Source organism: Oculina patagonica, chromosome 2, assembly GCF_052425735.1.
Source record: "Oculina patagonica isolate OP01 chromosome 2, crgOcupat, whole genome shotgun sequence".
Lineage (NCBI taxonomy): Eukaryota > Metazoa > Cnidaria > Anthozoa > Scleractinia > Oculinidae > Oculina > Oculina patagonica.
Window position 1 is genome coordinate 2,561,510 of NC_135759.1, and position 12,315 is coordinate 2,573,824.

A 12,315-nucleotide genomic window follows, 5' to 3' on the forward strand; every position below is an offset into this window, starting at 1 on the left:
ACTCTGCACTATTGTTTTAATCAAGGACTTTGGGGGTGTGGGAGCCAAACAGCAGGAATAATGGTGTGCATACAGGCGCTTTATTTTGCGTGCCCCTCCCTCTAAATTAGTGAGCAATTAATTCACTTTACAAAGTAACAACCCGCATCACTGGCACTTACACCGTAACTGGACATGTGCCTAATTTAAACATCTTACCTGATTTAAGTCCAGCATTTACAACAGCCACCACAAATAAAAAAATGATCTTGTTGAGTGCTGTTTTGAGCAAGGAAGGTGGATCATGAGGCCCCAGTGTGTTGCTTATGGCAAGGATGACTCCAATGTTGTCTTTACGCCCACAATTTTGAATCTTTGACAGGAGATGACCATTTAAATTGGCAGCCTGGATTCTGTACCTTGCTAACTTTCTCATATTGGAATTTCTGATTTGCTCATTATTTCTAAGAAAAGCATTTCTTAAACTTTCACAATGTGATGCTTTAGAAAAAGCAGCGTTTCCATGCTTGGTGGGGTCAAAAAAGGGTTCAATGTCATGCTTCATGATTGCCTCTCCCACATCAGCATCACAACTGACATTTTGTAACCACCAGTCGTACCAAGATGGAAAATCATGGTCTACAAACTTGGAAATTCCCTTTCGGAAACTTATCTTGTCAGCCTTTTTTAGTTTTTCCTTTTCAAAAGACAACTGCACAGCTTCTCGCACAGGATAGAGATAACCAAGCTTGCAGTCAGGATCATCCTTGTTTAAAGTTGAGCCATGTAGAAAGACCACAGTAAAGTGGTTGAGGTAGTGTGCACCAACTGCTCTAAACAGTGCTGCCACTGAACCACTATCTGTCCCTACAGGCGAAAAATTAAGAACATGGCAAATACATGCTTAAGTATGAAATTAATTCATATCGAAGACACTTTACTCTCATAGTGCCTCTCTCCACCCAGGTGTATAAATGGGTACCGGCGAAATAATGCTGGGGGGTTCCCTGCGATGGACTAGCATCCCATCCAGGGGGGAGTAGAAATAATCCTAGCTGCTTAATGCTAAGGAAACCGGGATAAGCTCCGGCAGTATGCGCCACTTTGGCTCGAAGCTGACCTTTTTTTTTTTTTTTTTTAAAGACCCACACTTCACTGGAATACATGAATGAATACTAACATGAATGTGTACATGAAAGTACATGTACAGGTGAAAGGGCCCTACATGTAAATTGCCCTCTCAAATAAATAATTATACAATTTCACAAATTAAAATTAGTCCGCATAGTTTTTGGGAAGGAAAAATAATGTTATGCAATTTCTTATAATTTTCATAATCTCATAGGAAAATCTTAAAATAATACAAAACTACAACTTTTCTGGCCAGTGATCGAAAAAAATGAACCTGTCATCCCAATAAATACCTGCAGGCCAGCTTAAATGTTTTATTAGTTACATCAGCTCTACCTTAAGGACTGGGTGAAGTATCAATGATGAATTGAACCAAAAGGCTTATTAACCACAAAAAAGCTGGTTTATAACACAGAAACATTTTGTTGTGTTTGATTCTTGTTGTAAGTCATGCTAAACAAGAAAAAAGTTACTTCAAAACTTTCCATCAGACTCATCAATTCAAAAGCCAAGGTGAAAGAAATGCCAGGAAATGCAATGTCATCGAGGAACCTTTTACTGCAACTAGTTCACATTAAGGATGGTGCCTCCTTTTGTTACTGCGTACATGTTCTGCGCATCACACAGCTAATTTTAATAGAAATGGGTTGGTTTGCAATTCTTATAAGGGGATTGTACCAAATTGGTGAATTTCCAATGTATGTTCGATTTTCTTCGTAATTAAGGTTTGACAAAATTTGGATTACCTCTTTAGTAAAAGTATCTTGAATATTTAAAGCAGCTACATCAGCTTGGCTTGAGTTACGAGTTAGAAGTAATTTGCTCTTATTTAACTTTTTATTTTTAGGCGGTAACGCCTATATGCTATGGCCCGGTGGACGGCCGTGTGAGGCCGGATTACTCCAACCGAGTAGCACTGGGAACTAGGCACTTTGTTGTTTACTCAGTTTCGGTACGCCATCTTTGATTGTCAATGAGTATGAATCAACTTTAAGAGCATCCATCGGCAAAACGCGTTTGATTTCTAACGTACAGTTAAACGGAGTTTTGGGGTCAGGGGAGAATGATGTACTGGATAATTGTGAGCTCGCTTAAAGAACTTTTTTACCGTTGTACGTGTATTCGAAGTCGGCATACGTGATGGCAGACTAAGTTGACTGATGTTGAATTTGACGAGTGAAGGCCGGTTAGTGTCATAACTTTTGAAACCTTTCCAAAAGGGAGACCGATGGCAGCAGTATCTTGATTTATAGATTGCAAAGGTGAGCTATCTGAAATCATTGTTTGCTTTGACGTGCATTGTTGTCGATAATATTTAACTTTTCCCTTCGCGACTCGCCATCTTCCTTTTACTGCTTTTGATAATATTTATTCGGGTATTTATCTCAAGCCATTAAAAATAACACAGTGACGGCTGTGTTATCGACTAGGGGTGGAAATCAAATCTGGGCCTTTCTGTTGCTAAATGACGAAGTTCATAATGATTTAATGTATTTATCTTATCATACTGTAGGTTTGTAATGTATTGGAGGTTCGTTTTGTAGTCAAGGCAAATAAAAATTAAAATGAATAAGAAAAATGCAATTTCTGGGATCATTGTAAAGCGTTATCGCCTGTGCATGCATGTATGCGTGCCGGTTATTTTTTATGAGGCATTGACCAAAATAAATTTGCAAGATCTATGGCATCAGGAGTGCTGACGAATGTAAAGGGTATTACTGTTAAACATGGCCCACAACATTGACAAATCACAGTGCATTGCACTATCTGAGAGATATAATAAGATGATTAAGTTGAGTTGTTTGTCATGTGCAACAGGCTAGCACAGCCCAAAACTAGTGACCCTGCTCACCAATAAAGGAAACAAATTGTACAGGTAGTGTAGATAAATAAAGCAACTTACCTTGAAAATAGGCGAAGCACAAAACTAAATTCTGCCTATTGCATTTTACTACTGAATGGCGAGGGCTTATCATTCCTCTTCCTTGCTGCTCCACATGCTTTAAACTGGTCAACACATTGGGGTCAGTATTCCTCACTTCAGTTAAAAGAAATTCAAATGCATCTTTATCAGGGAAAATGATAGCATAGTCAACACCTTGCCGCAATTGTGCGTCCTGCATACATTTAAAATAGTCCTTTTGAATTTCTCTCTTCCTAACAAATGCATTTAAAAATTCTCCTCTGGACAGGACTTTTCCATCTGACTCCCACTTTCGACCAAGGTCCTCTATCCGCAAGGGATGAGCTTTTCCCATGTCGAACACATACTGAAGAGGTACAAGTACCACTGGAGAACCATCATCACACTTCAACAGAGTGTACTCCTCTTGGAGTTTTTCTGTCGAATAGTACTTCTCCAACTTTTCCCTTAGTTTTGGTAGAATTTCTGCAGGCATTAACTGGGTGGCCTCTGTAATGATGTTTATTGTCGATTTTTTTACAGTCTTGACAAGAGACTGTGGGTTCTCGTTTCTAGCCTCATGATGCTTCTCAATTTCCTGAACTTTTCTGTGGGTATAGTTTAGCAAGTATGGTAATGTCCAAAATGAAAGAAAGTCAGAAATCTTATTGGCCCCAATCCTTCCTTTGGATTCAATCTCCGCTTCCGCTTCGACCACTGTCGAATGTTCAGCAGCTTTGTTATCTCCAAGACTACTGGATTCACCCTTTATGTGCATCTTCTCAATCTCTGAAGAGAGTGTTGTATCAGACTGAGAGTTAATCAACAAGATGGACATAAACAAAATGTGTGATCCCTTTTGAGAAATAAGAAGTCCACTATCAGATGGAGGAACTATATCATTATAGAGTTGACTGCAAGGATCAACCTCCATGGTCTCTGTGCTTTCTCGAACTTGAGGATCATCACTACTATGTGCCTGATCATAATCCTTCAGTTTTAAATTCAGTATATTGAACCAAGTCTTGGCATCATTTTCACTCATTGCCATCTTGCCCTCCTTGTTAGCAGAGTTCTTTCCATACCCCATATGCAGACAAGTAATCTCTGGAACTTGAAAAAGTGTATAGTCTTTTGACTGCAAAATATCCTTTGTTACAAGACTCAGGACTTTCTCGGCCCCCATTTCTGACAACCCTCCATGTCTCAACTCAGAATCTTCGAGAAGTACTGTGGGAGACATGAATAAACAATTTTCACTCTCATTTCTGTCATACTGACTCAAGGGTTCCAGCTTAAACTTTTCCCTCAAATCTTTCTTGTCTACACCGGTGATTTCTGATAAAGATGACATTTTGCAGTTCAGCCAGTAGGATTATTTTGTGTTGGCTTCACTTTTCTGTGACAATGCCCTATCTGTGAACAACCAGGATCCACATGTGACAGAATGCAGCTGAAACAAACAATAACCTTAATTAAGTTATAGTGTAAAGTGGGATTTTATTTCAACCTTATACTCTGATACAGGTAAAGACAGCCATGTCATTTCACTCCTGAGAGATGTCAGAGAGAAAACCTGACTAGTACATGAGGGTTCCATCAGCCATCCGACAGAACAAAATGATGTGGCTATCGCCTTTATCACATTTTAAATAATACAGACCATTCTTTTTCTACAGGATAAAAATTCAAAGGAGCTAGGTTATGTTGAACCCTGCATAAAGCCACCTAGCGTTAAAGGGGAATATTAAACATCTCCCTGTAGTATTTAGTAAAGATAAGACACGAGGTCAAACATCATGGCCGCTTTAACCCCCCTTTTTTTCTGCAAAGCATCTTGAATTGGGTACTAACACAATATTCCTACAGGGTATCTAATATATTTCACTCCCCAAGTCTGCTAGCCTGAGGCTAGTTAAGGTATCCTGATCATTACTTTACTCTGGTCAATGCAATTACCAATACAAATTGAACAATATACATGAGTACTGCTCAAAAGTAAGTTACCATCCAGTCTCACACAACAAGAATCTTGCCTCGTAAGATGACATTCTCAGTCATATTAAGAGACTTGATTCTCCAATCAAGAAATAAGAAACAATTTACATGTAGGAGTTTTGAAGGGCATTTTGTGAACCACATGGATGCCATCCTGGTTAAAATGAGTGTTTACATCAACCCTCAAAATTAACTTTTTCCTTAGTGGCCATATGGCGATTAACTATTTACATTGTAGGTAAAGTTGCCAATGAAAAATTTTAGTCACCAAAATAAACAAATGTCTGTAAATCTACGTGCCAAAAGTATATGAAACAAAAGTTTACAGCGAAATTTTTACTGGGAAAAAAATTAAGGAAAAAATAAAAAAATAATCAAAAAATAAAAGATCTGTTAAAAAACCTGCAGAAAAGTTGTCGGTTTGTGATGCACAAAATGGCAGTGTAATAACGCAAAGAAAACTACAGTAATAGGATGCTCACATGCATTAATAGTTGCAGCTGGTAAGGTACGTTCCTCATTATGCAAACTTAATGCAAAGAAATGACTGTGCTAGAACCAGAAGAAAGGTTATCGTTAAGACGTATACATTTTGTTTGGATAAAATCTTTGACATTTTTGAAAACATTAAAAGCAGGTTCGTTTTTACAGCTATCTATAGCATTAATTTTATTATAAATCCATATGAAATACTTTTAAAGCCTCGAGTTCATTACTCCATAATGATTTAACAAGACGTTTTTCAAATTTATCTTAGATCTAATCACCATACAATGTAGATCTTTCAAAGTTTTTGCTTTTCATAGTAAATGGTTTGAGCCCATGGCCAGGAGCATCAGTAGTTCGTACAGTGTGATCGTCCGGGTGAGAGTAGTTCTGAAAAGAACTGATGCTTAAGTCTGGTCCGCTGAAGCTGATTGGTCAGTTTTGCCGTAATTTCATTGGCTGTACCTCCCTTAGCCTGCGAATACAGCCGCCTCTCATTCGGGTCCCGCAACGAAGAGCCAAACACGAAGAAAGACGTCTGCGATTCACGGCCAGAAATTCCATACTGATGACGTTAACCACTAATTAGATTTCCCACACCACACGCAGTTGGTCTTGCATAATTATATTTTTTGTTTTCAGCCCCACATTACTTGCTTGATCACAAATACTTTCAAGACAGTCAAGGACACATTTAGGGTTCATTTACACCGGACAACTTCATCGCGAAAATTAGAAATCCCTATACGAGTTGCACATTGGTAAAATTTGGAACAATAAGCTGCGAAATCACTAGATGACATTGTTTTGGAACTTGAGCGCAACTCTCGGAGGTGTTGGGCCGTAAATACCGATACCGCAACGATCATAACAATTCTTCTAAGTTAGTTTCTTCTTTCCCCGCTGTTTGTCAAATTAAAATTCTGTTTTTCTGTAGCATTTATTCTTTGGTTGTGGATGGTTCAGGTCGTTCAGGTTATCTGTATTTCACATTTTTGTTGCTTGTTTGTTTTGCCGGCTGCCTTTATGTCAACAATAAAAGTTAGGTGACAAAATTGATCTATTTTTAACCGCCGCTGTGGCGCGTCCTTTCTGTACATCTTTGAGGTCGTTCATCTTGTTATAAAGTTGTCTTGTTTGCTCTTTCATGTTGTCAAGGGAAAGGGAGGGGGCTTAATGAAGAGAGAGGGGCTTATAAAAAATATTGAACTTTCAGACAGGGGGCATCAGAGCGTTGTCAGGCGGAATAGAGCTTAAATTACAGTACATGTATTGATCCACTCATCTTTTTTTACCGTTCGTGTAATGAAGTGTTATATTTCGCATACATTATGTAAATTAACTAGCTGACCAATCAGCGCTCCTGTCCGGATTCTGGACAGATTTACGTCATCAGTATGGAATTTCTGGCCGTGAATCGCAGACGTCTTTCTTCGTGTTTCGCTCTTCGTTGCGGGACGCGAATGAGAGGCGGCTGTATTCGCAGGCTATACCTCCCTCCCTCCCTCCCTCCTTCCTTCATTTAAGTGTTTTAGTGCTGTTTGCTTACACACCTCCATAAAAAAGCAACACAAAGTGAATGTGATGGAGGAATAACTTTATAGGCATACAGTTGTCTTGTTTGCTCTTTCATGTTGTCAAGGGAAAGGGAGGGGGCTTAATGAAGAGAGAGGGGCTTATAAAAAATATTGAACTTTCAGACAGGGGGCATCAGAGCGTTGTCAGGCGGAATAGAGCTTAAATTACAGTACATGTATTGATCCACTCATCTCATTCTGAGGAACTTTGAAAATGAATATAACTACATCTTTGGATATTCAAACTTGAAAGGCAAAGTACAGTTGTATACAGGTGTACCTTCATAATAAAAGAGTGCATTTGATGGCTTAGCTTTTAGGTTGCTATATACACCTGATTGAAGAATCGTTGACACATGAAAAGCATAAACCAAGAACGATGCAACCCAAATGTTCACTGGGAAATTGGAAAAAATAATTGTCATCTGAGACAGAATACACATGATAAATCATAATAAGACAGGTTGCATAAATCATGCTTTTAAGACTGAAAGAAATAAAATATCTTGATTATCAATAAAAGGAATATTACTAAGCTTACCAATTGCAAGGCTGTCCTACCCAGAATACCATTGGGTCATATCGTTCACGGTTTATGAGTTTACATGGTAAACGTTTCTTCAATTAATTAAGTGTACGGTGCTGCCAACTGCTGCAACCATTACACTGCAGTCCCTCCTGGCAAGGGCAAACAGTGTTCTTACACGAAATGCAGATGTACATTATGGACAAACTAACGAATTGATGAAACTGACAATATTTTGTTCTTGTTAGTGTTGTTGCTCAAAAGCTGGAATGAAAGCAAAGCACTTTTTGACTCTTTTTATATCCATGCCTTTGGATCAAAAAGGTAAATGTGGTGAAATGCATAGTTCTGATTGGTCAACTGGAATATAAAAGAGCAAAAATTAATCACATCTTGTTTTAGCATCAGAGATGCTAATTAATGTGGCACTAATTATTGTGTTATTTTTTCAAAATAGCTCTTAGTCGTCGTGTCCTTGTAATCAGTGGGTCAGTGAAGTATGTGTGTTTGTCACACCAATCAGATTTCAAGTACTATCAGAACCAATCAAATTGCAGTTTATAAAGGCAAAGTAATCTGACGAAATTATGTGTCGCAGCGTGTCGCAGTTCGTTTTCGTTGAAAGATTTCAGCTCGAAGATTAATTGCTTACAATGCACACGCCGTCAGCAAACAAACGCAGAAGACTTGAAATTGAAGGCAGTGAAGATTATGCCTCACAGAAATCGTTAAATATGTGTTTTCATTCAAAAAAGTTAAAATTTGACCAAATTTCTACCTGCATAAAATTTATTTGTCGGCAAAACACTTGCGTGATCGCTGATGCGAAACGTTGTCTTGCACTTCAAGCTACTTCAACTTTCCTTGACAAGCTCTAAAATCTTCGAGTTCAGAAATCGCCATGACTTTCGAGCAACATGTCTTGTTTCTCCTCAACTACCAAAACTTCGAAAGTTCAGTCGGGCCGAAGTTGGGAACTTACCGAAGTTCGCAATTTGATTCGCAAACTCGCATTTTACGTAATTGGCAACTTCATAACAAAGTTTCAAATTTCACAACAAACTTCGCAAAGCGGGCGGCAAAAGTAAACTGAAATCAACTGTAAAACATCTCGTTCCAACATTTAATGAACCGGTACAAGTATTAACTTTGCTGTTAAAAGCAACTACGATCGAGAGCAAAAACTGAATAAGAGCGTGCCATTCCGTGACAATTCGATAACTCAATTAGTTCTTGTTTGTTGAATAGAATTTAGGTTGTGAATGAACGAAAATCTTTGTCGAACAGTTCTGACAGAAAACAAATACTCCAGGTGTACTGCGCCTAAAAGAACTTTCCCGAAGAAAGTGGTTTTTGATTTGATGCGTTTATTACTTCGTTTTTTTATAGTACTTTTCGTTCAATGTCTATATGGAATCGTGGCTTTTTCGAGAAAAACAAGGGTATCGTGTTACGTTCGTTTTTAAAAAACAAAGGTCTCATGTTACAAAAGTGAGAAAAACAACAATATCATGTTTCAGTGTTTGGTAAAAAGCCAAAAGTATTCCGTAACAAACAAAAGTAACACGTTACGGTTGCTACAAAGCTAGCAACAAAATAACCGCTTAAACAGAATAAGAACGTGCCATTTTGTGACATTTTGATAATTGAATTAGTTTTTGTTTTTCAATTAAATGATGAACATTTACGTATTGAATAAAACAGTTCTGATGTATCAAAATGCACGTAAAAGTTATTTTGTTTGCAAGCAAATTTTGTGCAAAAGTGACTCCGTGGGCCGCCACACCCAAATAGCTCAACCCATGGCATAAACCATCCCAACAGGACAATCACCCAGTTTCACCCCAAGCCACCCCATAAATTGAAAAAATAACTCCTGCACGCTTAGCGTGCCTATGTTTGTTAATTGTACTGCGACTTGTGACTTTTTCTCATTTCTTTCAATCAAAACAAAAACTTGATTGTGTTCATAAAAATAATAACATACGCGCGCAGGATAAAGATAAAACTTCGCTATCTTTTATGACACAGTTAATAGTACTATAATTTGCATTTAAGTCGATCGTCGGGTTTGTTTGCTTAGTTACCCGTGAAAAATGAAACGTGAAACACTGGTGCGTGACTGAAGGTTCTATCGGTTAATCTGTGTTTAACAGTTAGCTTTGTTTACATAAAATGCAACGAAGGAATCATTAAAATCAATAAGAAGGAAAGGTCTCTCAAGGACATTCTTGTCCGTGCAAAACTTCCTTCAATGAAACAACATTCACAAAATCAACGATGCATTCAGTCACAATTCTGAAGGTAATTTGCATATAACGATCAGTTTATTTAAGCTGGCCCCAAGTTCGGTAGATTGAAAATAGCTGGGTCAAATAAATTTTTGATCACCTATAGTTCATCTGCAATGTTGTTCACTCTTTAAAATTACGTAGAAGCTGAGGACTTCTAGACTTCGTTGATCATTATGATTAACTAAACGAGTCAGCCGCAATCAACAGTTAGCTTTGTTTGCAACTGTTGTTTACGTCGGTGAATTTGATGGAGTCATTAAAATCCACATAGCTAAAGAGTCTTTTATGCGGTTTGATTTAATACGTACGGTAATCTTCCATCACTATATTTTAAAATTCTGATCTTTGCGAGTAGCATAATACATTAGCAAAACCACTTAACGCTTGTTAGCGAAAGGACCTCAGACGTAGGCGAACCGACCTATTAAAGACGTTAGCGAACTGCATTGTCCTTAGCGAGACGACTCGCAGGCAAAATGACCGGTTACCATCAAGAACTACAAAATAACGAAAGTTAACATCATTTAGGCAAACACTGCGAAAAAAGGCAGCCATTCATCTGGTACCTTTGTATTATCATTGTTGACTTTATGAGCAATTGCGCTTATCGTTTAGAAATGAACAGCTAAGGCAAAAGATAAAATAAATTTCGGCAACTCGATCTACGAAACCACTGTGTTTACATGTGTTTCACGAGCCCAAGCCACATGGCCGGCCACATTGGTTGTGTTTTCACTGGGACAATTTTAGCTAGATACATGTAAAGTTGGAAATACATGTACAGTGAAAACACTTTGTTTTGTGTTAAGTGAGTTAATAATGCAAACTGTTTTCACAAGGAAAAACAAAGGTGTTTTTCGCCTTTACCACAGGAAATTCACGCAGAGTTATACTACCTCGCAAGATGGTTTATTAAATCGCATTGCGTGTAGTGACAGATGCCCTGCGCCATCCCTGCTCCTCGTCTTCTAATTCTTCTATCTCTTATTCTTTGCATGCTCATTCACTGATAACTTTGCTCCAGATAAAGAAAAGGTAAGCTTATTAAGCTTATTGAATGCTGCCGATTTCGCTTGTCGGCGCGGCATTCATGACGCAGAGCATTTTCCAATCAAACTCGAGGAGTAAACACATCCATTTCTCCTAAAAAAAAATCAGTGTTCGAAAACTGCCAGCAAAAATACTCCTCTGTTTATACATGTGTAGCCTTTAAATACCATCACGAGATCTGTGGTAACTTACTTTTAAGTCGCGGAAGTGGCTTGCACGAAAAATATAAACCGAGCCAAGCGTGACGGTTTCTTACATTGTACATTCACCAAACAAGACTGAACGATGGCACCATGCATGCCTTAAATAGGCTCAAAACTAGTTTAAAACAAATATTGCGTTGTTCATACCTCTAATCCTTCGTGTTATCCTAGTTTCATGAAGGTAGGGTAAAATGTAGCCTGCGTTGCAGACGCAAAACCCCGGTATAGTGCGTCTGCGAATTAGAGCACAAAAGCTTGTTCCGGCCCCCCGCGTGTTACCAGGGATTTCTATAATAACCTCTGATTGGCTTTTGAATAGGGCCGTTCTTTCGTGCGCCGTAATTGGTTGAGTGGATCTCGTGAAACCATAGTTACGCGTTCGATGAATACCAGATACCAGATACGGTAAAACGTTCTTGTCATATATTTGTGCCGTTCTGTATTGGAATTGCTCATCCAATCTATTTCGCTTTTCACTTGTTTAGAAAGGGCACGATATGCTGTCAGTTGTATTATTCGGAGGCGTTTAAAGTTGAGTAGAGCCATAAGACATTGGTCTGCACGGCTTTCCGTTTGTATATTTTTCCCGGATATTTTGACACCTCTGTTTTACATTTGTCATATGTAATTACTATCGCGGTTAGTCTTGGAACATTCATATTTGCAAGATATTTTTTGAGCTTTTGAAATATTCCCTCTGGTCCTAAATTTTTCGTGAAGATGTCGACTACTTGCATTCTGCATTTGTAATGCCGGGTCCGGCTGTTTATTGTGTTGCAAGGTGTGTTGCTTCTCATCACGGATGACGGACGTTCGTTGTGTGACATTCTTTCACCACAAGACAAATGTAGTTATTCAACATTTATACCATGACCTTTTTGCTTGTCAGTTGTGTATGCTTCTTGTCGTTATCGTTGTTTTCTGTTTTTTTTTTTATGAGATAGTTCGAACCGGCTGCTTTTTTACCGCTTCAAACGCTAATTCTCACCGATCTGGTCCGATCTGCCGTGATCGCCGCCAAGTTTGTTTTGTATCTGGTCTTCGTCGAAAGCGTAACTATGGTTTCTCATGATGCACTCGACCAATTACGACGCACGAAAGAACGGCCCTATTCAAAAGCCAATCAGATGTTATTATAGAAATCCCTGGTAACACGCGGGGGGCCGGA

General features: G+C 38.6%; 1 protein-coding gene across 1 annotated transcript in view; it reads right to left on the minus strand.

Annotated features, from left to right (window-relative positions):
- Window positions 1-11,992, minus strand: part of LOC144640640 (uncharacterized) — a 101,044-nt gene extending 89,052 nt beyond the window's left edge. The window contains exons 1-3 of the mRNA XM_078499736.1: window positions 11,295-11,992; window positions 3,014-4,466; window positions 199-846 (exon numbers count right to left, since the gene is read on the minus strand). Coding sequence (XP_078355862.1) covers window positions 199-846; window positions 3,014-4,367 — 2,002 coding nt within the window. The 5' untranslated portion in view covers window positions 4,368-4,466; window positions 11,295-11,992. The remainder of the gene's footprint in view (window positions 1-198; window positions 847-3,013; window positions 4,467-11,294) is intronic.
- Window positions 11,993-12,315: the final 323 nt, after the last annotated feature.